General features: G+C 45.0%; 1 protein-coding gene across 26 annotated transcripts in view; it reads right to left on the bottom strand.

The window, feature by feature from the left end:
- The window catches only part of ABLIM1 (actin binding LIM protein 1), a 219,703-nt gene that overhangs the window by 20,679 nt on the left and 179,595 nt on the right, over window positions 1–19,429 (bottom strand). For 10 of the 26 annotated variants that reach the window (XM_040486541.1, XM_040486558.1, XM_040486532.1 and 7 more), the window contains 6 exons: window positions 16,424–16,501; window positions 15,540–15,695; window positions 12,262–12,297; window positions 11,227–11,356; window positions 8,653–8,760; window positions 282–386 (listed from right to left, as the gene is read on the bottom strand). In XM_040486541.1, the coding sequence (XP_040342475.1) occupies window positions 282–386; window positions 8,653–8,760; window positions 11,227–11,356; window positions 12,262–12,297; window positions 15,540–15,695; window positions 16,424–16,501 (613 nt within the window). The remainder of the gene's footprint in view (window positions 1–281; window positions 387–8,652; window positions 8,761–11,226; window positions 11,357–12,261; window positions 12,298–15,539; window positions 15,696–16,423; window positions 16,502–19,429) is intronic. The other 16 variants (XM_040486540.1, XM_040486539.1, XM_040486536.1 and 13 more) reach the window with 2 other exon arrangements.

The raw sequence follows: 19,429 nt of genomic DNA on the forward strand, positions 1-19,429 counted from the left end.
AAAAAAAAAAAAAAAAAACAAAGCAACTCAACCCTTCTTCCTTCACCCTCTGCCTCTGACCTCCCTTCAAAAAATCTTGAGAAAACGTAAACCTTCCATACAATCCTGGCATTTCGCATCCAAAACTCCTGAAAGGCCCTCTAGGTCAGATCGTGCAATTTAGGGTTTGTTGACTGTGTGCATCCCAATGACGAGAGCATGAGAAATGAGACGAGACAGGTAACAGGGCTACGTTCTACACCGTGACAGGACACCCCAACAAAGACCGTGTCAGCTCCTACCTGGAACATGGAAATGTTTAGGGGCCTGAGCGTAAGTTGGAGTGACAGGGCGGCTGTCTGGCCGGGAAGGGAGAGGGGAGTTCCGGCCGCTGGACGGCTCATTGCCTCCAATGAGAAGAATGGAGAAAACAAAATGAGGGAAGGGACAGTAATAAAGAAAACAGAGCAAGCATAATCAAACTTCAACACGACAGACCGGGAGGAGGTGTACCAAAAAGGAGAAACGAAAGAAACAAACTCAGTTTATCAACTTGGCTCACAAGGTGATGGAAGGTTACGTTTTGGGGCAGGAGAGACTTGAGCTCACGTGGGACTGGGTTAGAAGCAGCTAGCGGTAGGGGGCGTCATTCCGATGGCATGCAGTTGAAGGCCGTGAGCTAGCAGCAAACTGATTAGATGGAAGGCACATGAAGAGTCATGGAAGGTCACTTGCTAATGATTCAGGATCAGTTGTCGGACGACGAAATCCCAAGCACGTGGAGGGGCAGGATAGGCAAACCCAAATACGATCACTTCCAGGCATGATGGCAGAGGCTGGCAATTGCAATATATTTCTCCAAACGGAAGGCCATGTCTGGGAGCCCGCGTGGCCACCCAGTCCCCCCCCTCAGCAATGCAAAGTGCCTGCACTACAGCCAACGTTTCTGTTGCCCCACTTTGAAATACACACCACGGAGACAGAGCCCTTTCTTTTAGGAACTTCAGGACCGCTTATAGCACTCTCCGCCTTTCTCTTTAAAGGCTCCGCTCCACTCAGATGCCACTCAGTCCAGCAATTCCCTCTGCGAATGGACAGCTACCGTGGCTGGGCACTGAGCTATATGACTGGGGACACGCAGGTGAATGAGACGTCACTGTGGTGGGGAGTGGGGCTCAGAATCTACCTAAGGAGACAGACTGTGACACGTAAATGCATACCTAGGGGAAGGGGCCCTGAGTTCTTTCAGAAAGCTGAGATATTAGACGGAGTGGGGCGTCAAAGAGTAAGCACACCAGGTGGGTGGGTGGGTGGATGGGTCAAGGGATAACCAGACCCGGATTCCAGAGGGCTTGAACATCACGAGGAAGGAAGGGCCATGGTGTGTGGGAGCAACACTGTGGCTGGACGGCAGGCTGCTCTTGGATGGGAGAATAGCGAAGGGGCTAGAAAAGGTTGCTGGCAGGTGGCTGCAAAGCCCTGAGTGCCACCAAAGCCACCATTGCTCCCTTGTGACCAGGATGAACTGAGACCTGGGCTCAACTGGCCAGAGATCAGCTACTGCCCTAAATTGTCCTCCCACCTCGTGTCTGAGTAAACATCGGCCCCGAGAACACACCAGATGTACTGGCAAAAATTAGCGGATTAAAATGCAACTACTTTTGTTACTGAGTTATAGGACTTCTTTATATATTCTGGATGTAAGTCCCTTGTCAGATGTTATGATTTGCAAACATTTCCTCCCATTCTGCGGGTTGTCTTTCACTGTCTCGATAGGGTCCGTTGAAGCACAAAAGTTGTACGTTTTGATAACGTGTAATTTATCTATCAGTTAAGGCTAACAGTTTGAAATAACTCTAGATCTTTACAAAACAGAGCACGAGCCGATTTCTTTAAATAAGCCACGCCGTTCTAAATCTGGCCCGCAAAGTATGAAAGATGTCAATTGCTGGAGTTTTAAAATGACGTGCTTACCAGGGTTTTAATTTCTTAACACGTGTATTTTTAGGTAACCGGAGCACATATCTGGACTGAATGGGCAGTGCGATCTTTCCAATACGATCTGAATTTGTCCCTGGCTTAAATGTAGCTGCCAGGTTTTTAGTTGTTATGGTCTGAAGCCTTTCTCTTTTTTTCCTCAAGAGTCACTTTCACATCTAGCTCCCGACGCATTATAATGTAGACTTTATTTAAGTTAGATATCAGCTTCCAAAAATGATGATGCTTCACCCCAAACTTCTGATCTATTATGGTTAATTTTTTAAAGTTATTTTTTCTTTTTCTTTTTCTTTCCTTTTTAATTTTATATCTATTTTATTTTTTTAAAGTTTCATTTACTATCACTCTCCTAACGAGAAATAACCAGCTCGTGTCTGAAAAAAAAAAAAATGAGTATAAAAGACACAGGTAGAGGCAAGGAAGGGAAGGAAGAACGTGGTTTTACATTTAGAAGTAAACCCTGTTTTCAATCGCAGAGTGAATTAGAACTAGGTCTCATTCATCTTCGTGAGCTGAGTCTAGTGCGCAGCCTAGAAGTAGGTCCTAATTAATGTCTGCAAATGAATGACTGAAGTCACCTGCTAGAGAATTCTATAGCTATGAATGGCCTAATTTAGTCAGGCACCACTGCAGGATTAACCATCATGCTGCTCTTGATTAAAGGCAGCCAAATGTTTGTATAGAACCATGGGGTCACAACAGCACCCCCTTTTTATAACTTTCCCACCAGATCCTCGATAACCCCCATGTAACCATTTCACTGCAGAGGAATTATTTACTCCTGTAAACATCAGAAATCATTCACAAGAGTAATCCAGAATTGAAAACCAGAATACTTCTTGTGAGCTGTTCTCAAAAGAAGGTCTAGAAAAGCGGTTTTCTCGCCTAATTTGAGGTTGTCTTTTTTTTTTTAATTTTTAATGTTTGTTTATTTCTGAGACAGAGAGAGACAGAGCATGAGTGGGGGAGGGGCAGAGAGAGAGGGAGACACAGAATCCGAAGCGGGCTCCAGGCTCCGAGCTGTCAGCAGAGAGCCCGACGCGGGGCTCGAACTCACGAACTGCGAGATCATGACCCGAGCCGAAGTCAGACGCTCAACCGACTGAGCCACCCAGGCGCCCCGAGGTTGCCTTTTGAAGACTCTTTTTGCATATCCTGAGCACTGGCTGCTATGGCTTCTGAACCACCCTGCTTCCTGCCCGTCAACTCTAACCTTCCTGTACTTGTAGAAGAACGTCAGATATCTCAGGGAAATGTTCTCACAGATTTGGGTTACAATACCCAATCGGATGAGACACTGTTACATTTGTTTTGACAATTATTAGCCGGTGTCATGCACACACAAAAATATCTGCATATGTGGGGTGCAAAGGCTGAAGGGTATCAGAATCAGCATTTGCCCAAGCATTAAAGTCTATCATGTGGAGGCTGTGATGAGTGGTTGTCTGAGCTCCGGATGGGGGCATTCGGGCCGAATGCTGTCTCTTGTTGGGCATAGTTCTTTATTTGGCTGCATATTTCAGTAACTAGTGACCTTTCTAGTCGCTTAAAAAAAAACAACAACAAACCCTTACTCCTATGTTCAAGTCCTTGTAAATAGATTTAATGCTAAAATCACTTAAAACCTCCCACAAAACATTTTAAAACACTAGGTGAAGAGAGACTCAGCAACACATCCATTTAAGGGATTCTGTGCAGTATGATTTCCACATGTCACCGTGGCTCATTAAGGACAAGGTCTCAGAATACTCTTGCTAGATACCAAATTCTTAGCCCTTGAAATACCAAAGGCATTAAACATTTTTTTGGTGTTTTTTAAAAAAGCAAAACCCTCAAGATGAGCCCTCTTTCCTTATTCTAACTTAAACACCCTATCTTGAAGTGGTAAAACTTTATTCTAGAAGGAAATAACTGATAAGGGCCCTAAAACAGTTACTTGTACGCTTAGTTCATTACTTAGGCAAAGTAATACATGAGGTGTTAGATGAAAGAGGATATACGGAAGGTATTTCCATCATCAACATTATCATCACCATTAGCTTGGAATGGAGACACTGTTTAAAAATTATATAATAGCGTATCTGTCGTAGAATATTGCTATGTATCACATTTATAGCCATTTTGTTCCTTAAATAAGTCCTTCCTTGTACTGGATTGTTCTTAGTTGTGAGTGATCTTAGCTACTATGATGAGAATCTACCACGTGGGTCACCTGGGTGGCTCAGTCGGTTGAGCGTCCGACTTTGGCTCAGGTCGGGATCTCGTGGTTTCGGAGTTCGAGCCCCACGTCGGGCTCAGTGCTGGCAGACTGTCCGCCTGTTAGCATGGAGCCCGCTTTGGATCCTCTGTCCCTCGCTCTCTGTCCCTCCCACGCTTGCACTCACCCAAAAATCAATAATGAAAAAGAAGCTACCGTGTATTTATATTTCTTAGCCTTCATTTTTAGCTCCTCCCGTATCAGCCTACTAAGCCAATTTTTCAGTCCTTGAGAGATCAATCACTTACAGGATTCTCACTGTCCTTAACACATTCAAATGCTCTGTCCTTATTTTCAATCTTCTTTTTGGTACCTGAGAGCCCAAGTGACAAATCCTAAGACAAGTAGATCAAAATGGCCATGCATGTGTCTGCTAGGGGAACATGCTAGAATACTGCCTAATTTTCTGGACTCTAAGTGCTTATATTCCAAAATATAAATGAGTCCTTTGAGGGGACCTTAAAGTTGGCAGCATCTAGAATTTCGTGACAGAGTTTCAGGATTGCTGGTTCTTGTCTAAAGTTTCAATAAGCATCATGGTTTTCTTGAGCAAGTGTCAGGTATTTGCATCACAGTAAATCACTTCTATGGTGAAACAGAAAAGATTCCTTTCAAAGAGACTGAATATATGTAGCCCTCCTGTTCACAAATCTGATTTATACTTTGTGGACACAGAACATAATGTCTAAGAGTATTTCAAAGGGGAGGGAAGAGGAACTCAGCAAACATAGCACAGACCAAACCCAAAACAAAGTGAAAAGCTTTCCAAATCTCTAAGCATGCACTTGTCCAAATGGCCCGACAATGACAGACCGATACAGAATGCGGCTGCAGGGAAGGTTAGAGAAGAGAAACAAAGACACACCGGAAAACAAGACGGACGTTACAGAAAATGGATGGAGAAGCCAATGAAATAGAAAGACAGCCTGTGATGTGCATCTCAGCTTTCCAACATGCAGCATCCCCGGTGCCATGAACCCTGGGGGCCGGGGCCCGTGCATCAGCAATAAGGACCAGGAAGTGGACTTGGGAAATGGGGGGGGGGGCTGAACTTCTGGTTGCCAGAGTGGTGCTTCTAGCGCTTCGAGATACACATTCCTGCGGTGGACATCCTATCCTGGCATCCTCAGACCGCCCAGATTACATTGGCTTTATAAGAAACTGCCCCGAGATCGTAAGGCGAGCTCCACGATAAAAAGTGAACGTTCCCATGAAGGGCCCTGGAGGACTTGGTTCCATTTTAAAGATGCCTTAGATTTGCTTCTCAAGTGGTCATAAGTTCCCTCTGTGCTAAATTTTCCAAGTGCTGGAGAGGCCTTCCTGGTCTAATGGATGGATACGTGCTTTTCAGAATCACTAAGAAGTCATTCCTTAAAGAATCAGTATTTAGCCAATCGACTATATTAAGCTCTTAGAGCAGTATCTTTAATGTACAAATTCTCCATGATTTATTTTGTAGTTTAGCAAAAAGCTCATCTGATTTTGAAACTAAGCATTGTACTGTTATGTACATAACATTTCGCATCTGATGTATGTAGACTATTTTATAGGAGCGGACTATAGACATATGGAAATGGACCCTTAGATGTCTTTTAAGTGTGAGGTCAAGCTCAACCTAATGCCTCTTGGCCTAATGCTCTCTACAATTGAAATCTAGAATATTTGTGTCAAAAAGTTCAAATTCAGTCTGAAGACAGAAAAGAATGGACCTCTGAGCCTTGAACGATCCAGGTTTGAATGGCATGGGTCCACATATGCGTGGATGTGTTTTGACTGTAAGTTATCTTCCTTTTCTCTAGCTTACTTTACTGTAAGAATATAGCATATAATACATATAACATGTGTGTTATATGTGTATGTGTTAATATGCGTTCATTGTGTTAACTGTGTTAAACGCGTTAATTGACTGTGTTATTGGTAAATGTTCCAGTCAACAGTAGGCGATTTGTAGTTACGTTTTTGGGGAGTCAAAAGTTATACAAAGATTTTTCCACTGCACGGGGCGGGGGGGGGTCGGTACCCCTAACCTCCACGTTGTTCAAGGGCCGACTACATATCTACATTTTTAATAAGGTGCCATTTAGGCACACAAAGGTACTGTTGAGAAGTAAAAATTTAAGTGGCTGAAAGCAGCTGTTTGCCTTAGGCTCAATAAGAATGCAATTTGCTAGTTAAATAGAGATGGCAAAAAAAGTTTGCTTTAAAAATGATATTTCAGGGGCGCCTGGGTGGTGCAGTCGGTTAAGCGTCTGACTTCAGCCAGGTCACGATCTCACGGTCCGTGAGTTCGAGCCCTGCGTCGGGCTCTGGGCTGATGGCTCAGAGCCTGGAGCCTGTTTCCGATTCTGTGTCTCCCTCTCTCTCTGCCCCTCCCCCGTTCATGCTCTGTCTCTCTCTGTCCCAAAAATAAATAAACGTTGAAAAAAAATGATATTTCATGTATATTTATACTGAAACAGACGCCCCTAATATGAGTGAGGGATGGGGGGCCCTGTCACTCCATCGGTGTGACCCTCGACCAGGGCCCCTTCACCAGAGAATGGAGTGAAACAGCGCAGTCAAAGGTGCTTTAAAGGCACAAAGCCGAGGGGGAAACCGTCACAGACAAGGTGAGCCCAGTGCTTGTTACACACTAGGGCACTTGACCTCACGTACCCCCAGTGACCTAGGAGAGGTGTCGTAGGTGAGGTAGCAAGTGACACTCCAAAGGTTAAGTTGACAATCCAAGGTGCCACCGCAGGCACAGGACACAGATAATATTTGAACCTAGGACTCCGGCGTTCATTTGCGTATTCCAACTCTCCATAAAGCTGCTCACAGACACAAGATTTTGTGTCTCGATGTCTCGTGATGTGTGTATTTGTACAGACTTTGTGTAACTTTACAGGGCACGTGGCGTTTTTCTTCCTACGGGAAGCATCTCTTTTGAAAGGTGAAACATGTAATAACCAAGCAAGGCAGTTTACCTCTTTGAATCAAAAATCTATTTCCTCTGTCATATTCGAAGCAAACAAATCTTAGTTTGGCCAAGGGTTTCTATATTAAAGTCTCTTTAAAATACATCTCTGAAGTTTTTCAGTAATTTCTTATGGCTTTATAAACATCCTCTAAAGTATTTTGGTATCTAGATAACAAAAGGCCCCCCCCCAATACTAATTACCAATAATAATTTCAAGTAATCTGTCAAGAATTTTAGAAAGTGCTGCTCCAACTGGAAAATGCTCATCTCTTTGCTAATGACAAAGCGTGTGTGACTTCAACAAGCATGTCAGCAACATTATTTTTACAGCACAGAGAATGCTAAAGTGGCACACATAGGATAACTGCGTGCGGATTAAGGGCAGTGCATCTATATTTTAGGACTCGGTGGCTCAAAAATCCAAGTGAGCCATAAGAAAATAGCTTGGGTAGATGGTAAATGAACGCTCGGTCAGCTGGAACAGCATTTTGCGTACTCGGTAGCCGCGCTCGTGATCTGAGCACTTTGGAACACCGAGTTGGGATCTGTTAGGTCTGCCTCAAGCCTTCTACCAAGACACTTAATATAACAGTCCGGTTATAACAATGTACTGGCCTGGCACTCCCTCCTTCAGCTACTGTCATTGGTTACTTTGGTTCAAATCAAGACTATGGAAAAAGTTAGCATCCTTCTGGGAGCTCATACTTATTTTAAATGATGGCCCCTCTGAAGCCCCTTCAGGGCTCTCGGATCCCCCAACATACGGAGGTGAACAAGGGCCCCAGTCGAGGGCTGCTTCAGAAGCATAACGGGCAATGAGGAAAATGATGGGAATGCCATAAAGGGAATGGGCAGGAATGTGGGGGCAGAAACAGAAAACAGAAGGCACGGCTTCTCTTCAATGTCACGCAGAAATCAGGATCAGTCAAAAGAGGATTACCCTTAGGGTTGGCTCAAGGAGAGACATTTAAGTTACACTGCCATCGATCTTTTTATACTCTCCAAGTGTTTCAATACCACCGAGTGGTTAAATGGCTTCTTACCATTAAGACAAGTTTTGGAGATTTGTTGCTAAACAGTGGTACGTTTTGCTGAGCCATGTCACGCATCAAAACCAGGAACATACCCCAACTATATATTATATTTTGCTTTTGACACACGGAAAAACAAAATGATAATATATGGTTTTTTTTTTTCCCCCTAAGCAGTAGATAATGAATCTTCTGGTCTTAAACATACTTCCTGTTTCTTCATCTAGAGCCCTTAGAAATGACATATTTCTCCTACTGAGAGATGCCATGCCAGTTCTAAGACGCTGGGTGTAGTTATGACACACGCAGGCATGCGGAGAGGTCGAAAGCTGGGAGCTAACTCTTGGAGATCCACCTTATTAGCCTTCCCAGGGTGCTAATAAATCTCCACTATGCGGGGTGCCGCCTGGGGAAGCCTGCCTCCTTACCTTTGATATGGGGAATGAAGTGGTGTCGGAAGGGGGAGTTGGGGCGGGAGTCGCTGTGGGTGGAGCTGAGGCTGCTGGTGCGCAGGCGCACACCAGGAGACAGCAGCTCTGTGCGGCAAGGAGTCAGGGGCAGGGCAAGGTGGAAACAGAAAAGAAGAACAGAAATTAACACAGAGCAGGGACAGCATCCTCGTTCCAAGGGAGGGGGCGGGGCGGGAAATAAAGAACGTTAATCAGGAGTCTGAAAAAGGAGGAAGGAAAAAGGGTTAAGAACGCACCTGCTAAGGGTCAGGCAAAGTGGGGAGAATGTGCAAATAGGTTCAGGTCGGTAGAGAGTCACTCTCTGAGAATAAATGGCTTTATGAGAAGGAATGGCCACCGGGACATTCTCTGTCAGGATGACACCAGCTACTGTTGAGCCAGTACTGGTGCATCATCTAGATTCAGAAATAGCTGCTTTTAAAAAAAGACACCTGGCCAAACAGAACCCCCCTGACGCACATGTGAAAAAAAAAAAAGACAATTATTTCAAGAACCTTGAAAAGAAGTACTTATCTGTAAGGGTCAGATTCTTTTTGTTTGTTTGTTTGTTTGTTTTTAAGCTGCAAACTTCTCCCATTAGAGGTTTAATTTTATTCTGCCTGCGGAGAAGGAGGGACCTGTTCGTGCTCCCCCGGTGGCGGAGAGCTACTTAGGATCCTGCGAATGGCGTGGTGGCGGCACTGGGGGACCGGCGGCTTCCTGATCTTGGAAGGAGAATGGGCCGTTAAAACCAAACCCGGCCTTGGGGCGCCTGGGTGGCGCAGTCGGTTAAGCGTCCGACTTCAGCCAGGTCACGATCTTGCGGTCCGTGAGTTCGAGCCCCACGTCAGGCTCTGGGCTGATGGCTCAGAGCCTGGAGCCTGTTTCCGATTCTGTGTCTCCCTCTCTCTCTGCCCCTCCCCCGTTCATGCTCTCTCTCTGTCCCAAAAATAAATAAACGTTGAAAACAAAAATTAAAAAAAAAAAACAAAACCAAACCCGGCCCTGGGGGGGGGTGCGCACCACCACCTGGCATCTAGGACCCACGGAGTGGATAATCAGAGGTATCCTACACCGACCATAACTCTGCTGTCAGAACCCCGCCGACTCCACGTGACAAGGACAGATCTTGAAAAAATAACCGTAAGCCCTAATAATCAGATGTCCATAATATACTGTGGAGAGGGGGAAGTGCACTTAGAATGGGGAACGTCCTAAAGGCTGCTAACATCAGAACCACGGCTGGAACAGACAAATCTTTCAGTGCTCAACAATGACATGATCTTTTAGGGAAATAATTTCCCTGGCTGACCACCCCCTCGCTAATCGGGGGCCTATAGAACAATAATTTCCCTGTAGCCCCACGTCATCCTGACAAGGTCATGGCCATGGCCTCAGTGACCTCAACATATGCCCTATAAGGACAGGCAGTCACATAGAGGATTTCTTGTCCCCCACGTAGACAAGGGCTTAAATCTAGACCCAGGTCCGGGACATGAATAAAATGAACATAGCTGCACACCAAAAAAAAAAAAAAAAAGAATCCATTTCCTGAAAAATTCTCATGTAACATAACTCAACAAATACCAAGTACTTATGACCTAGGGGGAACTATACATTACTGAAGAATCATATACTAAAAATTCGGTCCTCTATGAGTATTAAATCTATAGCCTTAAGGAAAAGACTGCAGCCTTTTTATATTCTGTTCATTTCCTCTGGTTTTATTTTATAAAATAAGTTAGCACATGTCCTGTTCTCATCAGGCTGTGCAGAACAAGAAGCTTAACATGAAGTCTTCGCAGATGTACACGGCCACCAAGTTTGTCTAGAAGGCCAGGATCTCCTTGTGGGAATCTACTTCTCAGAGAACCCTGAATCCGTGCTGGGATCTCCATTCTTCTGTTCCACACATGAGACACCCACTAATAGTCATAGGGACTACACCGTGCATAGTCACCTGAAGTCCACAACTATTTGATACTCTCTATCATAACATGTCTCTATTGTTTTTCTGTTTTCCAAGTCTGGCTAAAAATCTCAGGGCTAGAATGGATCTGAAAAGTTATCAAATACAACCCTGAGGTTGTATATAATACTTCCTTCTAGAAGGTGCTTACCCCAGCATGCTTAGTAACACCGTGCAACTGGACCAGGGAAACACAATAAACACACCAGCAAATGGCTAATGCTGGATTTTAGATGATGCTGATGTGCCTAAAGGGTGCATCAAATTCTTTTCTTTGGAGATCTTCATTCTAAGTCTCCAAGTGATGGGATCTTCTTCAAGTCTAAAAATATTTTTTAAAAAGGCTCCCTTGCTTCTTGTTGTTCACTGTCAAAATGTAATTATTTAATAAATCATAATGAATAGAACCATAAAATAACACAAATTGTAGTTGGATTTAAGTGTTTTTTTTTTTTTTTCTGGGAAAAGAAGAGATCTATTTGGCAGCTAGATTCTTAACGCACTGTCAGTGGTGGAGAAAAGAAAAATCACACAGCCAACACAGACTATCATATAGAGTGAATCTCGGGAACAGGTGCCCTTACCAGGTCTGTGAAAATGCTGGGGAGAGCGAGACGTGGTTGGAGTGTAGCTATGGCGGCTGTAGACGGGGGAGTTGATGGAGCCCTGGCTGGTGGACCGGTGGATCACCCGGTCCCGAGCATCCTGGTAGCCCTGGAGAGAGAGTACGAGAAAGCAGGAGCGTAAGACACTCATTCAGGCTATCATCAGGTCCAAGGGAAGTCAAGTTCTACAAAGGCTGCCCCGGAACTATCATGCCTGCCTGTTCATGTGCACATTTTAGGGCCATATCCTTAAATACATATGCAGAGGAGCATTCTGTGGTTAATGCACTTTGTTTGAAACCAGTAGTACCCGCATTCGGCCAACTTTTAAGAAGGAAAATGATAAATCCCAGGGTCGACAGAGCTCTGGGGAAAGTAACTCTGATGGTCACATTTATACTGTGCTTTTCGGTTTTACAAAGTGTGTTCACATACGTCATTTCATCTGATTTGTGTAACAAGGAAGGTAGAACACAAGGGCTGACCTCCCTTCTCCACAAAAGCAGAATGTTTCAGAGCAGGCGGGAGACCCCTGTGTAGGCGTGTAGCTCATGAAGGCAGAGCCCGCTTCAGGACCAGCCTCCCGGCTCTCATCTTACTCCTTGTTCTGACTGCCAGCCCACACTGTCCCTAACATTGATCTGGTGACACTTTAAGTTGATTTGCCTGGAGAACAAGCCGGTAGTGGCCTCAGACCCAGGAAATTCTACCTCCCACTTTGTGAAACAAATCCCCAGGAAAAACAAAAAGGGATCTTCGAATGGAAAAATGCGCTCAAAGATATCTATCATACCACCACTTACAAGGATAAAACTTCCTCAACAAATCGGGGAATAATTAAGTGAATCAGTCATGTCAATTCAACGGAATAATATACCACCACTAGTGTTTTACAGACTAGTGGTATTTCTGTTGTGGTTTCGTTGAACGTCCTCCTTCAAAAATTCCAGTCTAGGAAAAGTCCAAGTTATTCCCCAAATCCCACCCGTTACAATTTTCAAAAACGGCACTTACTTCTGCTGACGGAGTCGGAGATAAAGTCCTTGGAGACTGGAAGAAGAAAAGAGAATTTAAAGTCACAGCGCGTGTTAATTCGTTTTCAGTTTCCTTAGCTGTTTATCAGACTCACCTGGAAACAGTATTCAAACTCCAATGCCAGCTCCCTTTGCCCATCCCCTCTTCTGGTGCAGTGAGTTGAGAATGGGGCTCAGACAGGGACACGGAAACCAAGATTCTGGGAGGCTGGCGCACATCCCTGCCTGAGAACGGTGGGGTCCTGATAAATAGGTTATCGTGCTTGAGATGCTTAAGCTACACAGATTGGAACTATTTTGCCCTCTAGGCTCAAACTATGCTCAATTTACTAGTATGAGTCACCGTGTCTGCCCGAACACAGACTTCTATAAACGTGGCTGTCGACTGAGGTACCACCACGGCAATCATGTAAAATTGTTTGCTAACCGGCTAGTAATAACCAGGTCTGTGGCATCCAGCCCTTTTTCATTGGGACACCTGTAGGACTCACTCCCCTTCCTCGTGAGGTCCCGACTCACATGTGGTGCCACACAGTGCTTTCTGTGACGCCTATTTAAAGGAGCGAGCCGGCCCCACGTGCTCGTTCCTCACTCTATTTCATTTTTCGTCTAGCACGATACCCTGTACGCCTGTATTAGGTATCGTTTGTTGTCTGTCTCCCACATTCCGCTGCAGGCTCCACGAGGGCAAGAACTCTGCCCCTTTACGATGAAGTATTACAGTGACTAGAGAGGCTCCCGGCACGTGTGAGGTGCTCAACAAATATTTCCTAAATGAATGAATCAAATGTTTACAATTAAAATGCCAAAAGTATTCAAATAGAATGAAATGTAAACGAAGCACCTGGCCAGTGGTGGACTTCTCAGCTTCAGAATTTGCCTCTTACGCCCAGTTCGCAAAAAGCACTTGGGCTCTCTTGCGCTGTAAGATTCTTCGAGCCCCACGGTCTCGGCTACAGCGACAGCCTATCCCTGGGGCGTCTTAGCTGGGTGAGAATGGGCCCCGTGAGGGCAGGAGCCAGGCCTGACCCTGCTGACAGAGGCTTCTGGATCTTCCCTACTCATGCCTTCTGAAGGCACAAATGGCTACACAGAATGTCAAGTTCATTCCTCCGGTGCTTCTAAATTGGCACCATAGGGATTCTTTGGGAAACGTGTTAATAACAACTAAAGGAATAAATAATCACATAGCTTGTCAAGTTTTCTAAGTCGCAAGATTTCATGTGTTGGGGAAGAGTTCCCAAATATGTCTGATTTCTGATCCGGGGCCATCCTCCCACCGAGATTCGGTCCTCAGAGAAACGCACAGGTCACCACACTAGGTAAGGACAGTATCGATGCTGAGCTCCCCGCTATGAGAGAAGCCAGCATTTCTGTCGAGCACGTACGTGCCGGGTACTGCTCTAATCGAAATATTTCACTTAATCCTCACAGAAGTCTCTGAGGCAGGTATTAATTACTATCTTGAGTTTACACATGACACTGAAACACGTACTTTTCCCAAAGTCGTACGGTTAGTAAATATCGGAGTCTGACTTGAAACCCTAAAATGTGCGCTTCAAAGCCCAAACTTTTAGCGCTTGATGTTTTACTGCTCAAAACGGAACCGCTGGGAAACACACACACACATACCCCCAAAACCTAAAACGCCGTAATACAACTCACCTCCCCCCACTTATCTGACTTGAATATTAGCAAATTCTCATCCACTTGCTCCAGGACCAGCTCCTGCGCACTCTGTTCAGGAACTTTCCTTTTTCCTTTATCCCCCTATGCAACTCTCCAGGGGCCAGTGGGAACTGAACAACGCAGGCCAATCAACCTGCATTTGAACAGCTGTAGATGCAGTTACAGACATGTGACCACTAGGGGGAACTACACGAAAATGGATACCCCTCCTGCCCCGGGGGCCATTTCAAGGCCGAGCTATGCTCTGGAATAAAACCCAAACTGAAACATAAGTAAATAAAAAGAGCAAGATATATTACAGTTATGAATACATATAAGCATCGGTATAAAACAAATACTCTATATGGATATGACTGAGAACAAATTAAACAGAATCACCGTGCTTTCACGGCTTTTTTTCATCTAAGATCTCAAAGTGCCGTGTGCTGTTAAATAGTTTACGGTCTGTTTTAACCTTGGTTGAACAGCTAATTTCAGTTCGGTACTCGGGCAACATCTCTCTGATTGGACTCAAAAGAGTCTACAGATGATTCCAATTTTCAAAATAAAAAGGGAAACAAGTTTAGATCAAGTTGAAAATGCCAGAGGAAACAGACCAGAGCCCACATGACTCAGGCAGGAGGTGAGGGCCGGGAGCCCCCAACCCTGGGAAGGGATGGGAAGGACCCTAAGGGGCTGAGAGGCTGTGCTCCAGCCTCTGGACCATTGATGTTGGGAGAGCATGAATAAGCCCCAAGGCCACAGGTAACGACTTCAGTTGTAGCTGTCACTTGCTGAACATTTACCAGGAGTCTGGCTCGGCCAAGTGCTTTAATAGATGAGTTTATATGGATTAGTTTTAATAGATAATAAATTATCTAGTTATTATATAGATATTAACCTTTAACAGACAGTTTATTTAATCCTTACTAACATCCTATGAGGTGAATTCTGTCATCCTGTTTTATAGATGAACAAACTAGGGGTCAGAATGGTGGTTACACGGCCAAAGTCATACAAGCAGCATGTGGGAGTTCCCAGGTCGATCCCAGGTAATTTGATTCCAGAACCCTGGCTCACCTCACTGTGCCATACCGCGGTCTCCAACTCTCTACTCTTCCTGTTCTTGCACATTCTAACTGTCTTGAGGTGCTGCAGACTGTAGCTGTCATAATTTAGGGTGTGTGTTCTCTTTCCTCATGATCCCCGTGAAGAGACTTCAGTTTGTCCCCAGATCGAGACCCCAGAAGACTCTCCCTCCATTATTCCGTCTGCCCAGCTCACAGATTCTCCCCTGACAACTTTGACTTCCTTCCCAGCCTGCCCGTTCTGCTATCCCACAACCTAGTACTAACGCTTATTCAACCTTCACTGTTTTCTCTGGCTGGCCTACTCTTTCACTCCTCTGTCACCTCCTGAGCCCAGGGATGGTGTGATAGGTTTTTGGGTACCTCAAAGCTGGTAGGGAAGTCTGTAAATAATGGGCAGTCCAAAGGACCCTCTGGCCTTATTTTGATTCCAATCAGTTTTTCTTACACACGTGATAAAAGAGAGGTTGTTGTATAACTCACAGCTTCTAGAATTTATTACCTCTCCCAGGCTCTGCCTCTCCTGTTTGTCCTCATAGCCCGAAGTGTAGAAAGGCTCATAGGTAATAAGATCTGGACGTTCGATATCATATATTGCCTTGACCTTGGGAATGGCTGCTAAATCCTTATAATCCAGGATTTCATTGTCCACCTTTGCCTGGCAAAGTTAAACAGAAAGAAAAATTCTTCTTCGGTCTCATTTCTTTGGGGAACTATTGTTAGTACATTTCACATCCTGCTCCAAAGGTGAAGACCTTAAAAATAAACAAAACCCAAAACATTTTGCTTAGTTTTAAAAACAAAAGCATTCTGCTTTAGAAAGTTGCCAATTTATACCATATATTAATCACTTTTTTTTTTTTTAAGTCATCAGAAGCTTAGGAAAAAGTCTCTGCAGAATAAACCAAGTAGAAAAGCCTAAAAACCTTCAGGATAATTTTCCTAAATTTATTACAGAGAAGGAAAAGCTCAAACAGATGGTCAAAACAAATCCTCCCAGATGGCTAAAAACAAGAACTGCATATTTGATCAACTAAATATTTAAATACCTTTGCGGCAGAATTTAAGAATACTCAGTATCAGCATTCTGGAAGGTATAATTAATCCCCAAGTATCTATACCCCACTTAGGCACAGCAATGTTTAAACTCCTGCACAGCATTGTTGCATTTTATGGGTCACTGACATTGATGGCCACATTCGCATATCAATTTAATTACCCGAAGGAAAACATGATTGAGAAGGCTGACCTTCAAAAATGAAAACTGGATCTCATCACAGAAACAGAAGTCATTTCCAATTATTCTATTTTGGATTACCGCCTCCACTATCACAATCTGCTACTTTACCTGCCCCGGAAGCATCTTTTCCAGAAGCAAATACTTACATAGATGGTATGACCTGGGGAGCCAGGGATACTGGAACCTGGTCTAGAATAAATGCTTTCAGAGGAAGTCCTGGTAGGCTGTAAAGTAAACGGCACCTTGTAAGATTTCACACCATGGCTTCAGAATCAAGACTGGCCTGCATCCCTAGCATTTACTGAACACTAAGCTGGCTAAAAAAAGATTTGTGACTATTCTGAAGAAGGGAAAATATAACCTAGAAAGACAGAAAAAGGAGAACTGGCTGTGCAATCAGCCTTGAAAATGCATTTGGGGACTCTTCCTTTTACCGTCTCTTCCTGGTCCCCTCCAATGCCTTCTGGCTCTACCGTCCGGCACACACGTTTCCCTCCACCTCTGTTGCCACAACCCCAGCCCCAGTCACCACCTCCGCTCATCTGGACGATTCCAATGGCCTTCTCGGCAGGTTTCCTGCCTTTGTTCTTGCCCTCTTCAAATCCCCTGGAGCCCAAGGGCCAGAGAACTCTTTTAAAAACAGGGTTTAGATGGTTACTACCCTGTTTTTGGCTTCAGCAACCATTTAGAATAAAGTCACACCTCCCAGGGCCTCGGGGTTTTGTTTCTGCCTTCCTCTCCCCTTTCTCACTCACTACCCACCATCACTCATGGAACAGGGTGCACGTCCCTGCTTCAGGGTTCTTATCTCAGCTCTTCCCTCTGCCTGAAATGCTCTGAGCCCCAGTGTTACTGGATTTTTTTTTTTCCTCCTTCAGTCTTGGCTTTAAATATCACCTCCTCAAAGAAGCCCTCCCTGATCTCTCAATCCAGAATGGTTACCCTTATCTTCTCTCAGTGTCACTCTTAGTTTTCCTTCATGAATACAATTTATAATGCCCATGTTTTTTGCTGGTGGGTTGGTTGGTTTTCTGGATCATGTGTATTTTCCTTATGAACTTTAGTCACCACCTCTGACCTCACAGGACATGCCTAATGTTTCATGCAGGTAAGTGGAAGGCGTAAATATTAGTTGAGGGAATGAGCCAGAATTTGTTGTCTGTAAACACTGTTTGTGGACACTTGACTCACGTTAATTCCGTGACTCCAGCCTATCCCCACAGTCACTGAGTCACTGAGGTAAGGCTAGTGGCTGGCCACTCAGAAAGAGAAAAGAAACCAGACTTTATAATATATGCCTTGAGGACCCTGAGAGTGAGGGGTGGTGACAGTAGTGGGCTGGAAATGTATAAAGTAGGGTTAACTGCCTCCCACCCTGCCCAGCACATTCTGGAAAGCTCTGCAAAGAAAACCCAAGGACTAGTCTTGAAAGACTTGTTGCCCTCTGTACAGATACTTCTTGGAGATGAAAATTTGCAGTTCTACATTAGAAATGGGATTTTTCCTCGTCGGTACTGTTTCTACTGATATTTGTCACCTTGAACATGAGTGTAACTGAGCCAAAAACCTCCTCTAAAAATAAGGATGTTGCATCACTACGTAATTCACGTCTGAAATAATGAGAGCAAACCCAGCCGGCCAATTCAAGTCAGGCAGTGATTAGACTCTAATAGAATTCACTTGAGGGGTGTGAAATATCGTTCTCATGTCTTTGAGATACACAGGGTGGAGAGGGGTTGGAGAAATCACATTGTGCACTGGCCCACTGCTTCTGGTCCCCTTCCCCCAAACCTGCCACATACAACTACCTTCCTCCTAGACTTCAATTTTCAAATCACGTGCCTATCTCGATAACGAGGAAATTCTCAATACTAAGTATACAGAGAAAGGAAGGATTCACATAACAACGCTACTCAAGAAGCCCAGTTCCTCGATCTGCTTCCCAATGAAATGTAAGGGTGACTCAACCAAAGCGTCGCCCTTCTTTAAAAAGAGAGGCCACCCCTTAATAAAGCTGAGCCAGGATGCCTCTCTGTGGGGGAACTGTTCACTAGAGGTAGCCCTTCAGCTTCAAGTGGCCGGGAGCCAAGACGTGCCAACTCAATATCAGAATGAAACCTGGTAAGTAACCACCCAAGAATATTAACAGGAGCTAACGTGGGTCGTCTGCTTACTATGTGGCAGGCTCCGTGCAGACCATCTCCCAGGCTTGATCTCACTTCAGTCTCCTCCATAACCCCTTGAGGAAGACATCTGTTTTGCAGATGAGGAAGAAGGACGCAGGCCCCAGGCTCCACAAGTCCTCAAGAGTCCGGATATGAAGCCAGACACCCTAGAGATGGAGCCCAAGCTCTTAGCCCCTGCACTACAGTCTCCCCCCTATTGGAAGGTAAATGCCGCCATTTATTTCTCATTAACACAGCTATGGGACAGATGAGAAAAAAACAGAAAAAAACTGGAGATCAACTACCAGAAGAGTCTGCCAACTGAAAATGTTTTCATTGCCATTAACGCCAGAGGAACCCTGCTGTGGCTCACCGTGTCGGGGTGCGACAGGAGAGGGTGCAGTATGGGACAGCCAGACGTCTTCAGTCTACTGGCGTTGCTATGACAAAGTATTGTTTTCATTAACAATTAGGACATTGTGTGAACAGCCAAGGAACACGCTGAGCTTTGGGGTCTCGCCCATGTCAGTCACCCTATCTCTGCCAAACATGGGTCAGGGGACACTTTCTGCCTTTCCCGTAGCGATGCACCTGGGGGTGGCTCTGAGGTATCTTGCTCCCTCGTGTACTGCACATACGGAGAGGAATGTCGCTGGAGAGCCACGTGAACACATGCCCCGGACGGGGTCTGTAATGCTCTCTTCCAGGACAAGGAACTCCATGGAAGAGAAAGGTCCCTTGGCCGAACCAGCCTGTTTCCGTTCAGGCTCTCTTTCCGTCCTTCTTCACCAGATTAGGGAACCTGAGTTGTGCAGGTTCCCTCTGAAGCATTCGGCTGGTTCATTTGCACCATTAATATGGCGGAGCTCAAGGTTTGAAGGGTTGTCGGTCTATCTGAATTCCCGTCAAGTCCCATTTCATTCTTCGGGGTTTTCAGATCTGAACCACCTCCATCTGGCATACACCTACCCTGGGTTCTCTGATTCT

Source organism: Herpailurus yagouaroundi, unplaced genomic scaffold (genome assembly GCF_014898765.1).
Source record: "Herpailurus yagouaroundi ecotype Mexico unplaced genomic scaffold, PumYag 163, whole genome shotgun sequence".
Taxonomy (NCBI): domain Eukaryota; kingdom Metazoa; phylum Chordata; class Mammalia; order Carnivora; family Felidae; genus Herpailurus; species Herpailurus yagouaroundi.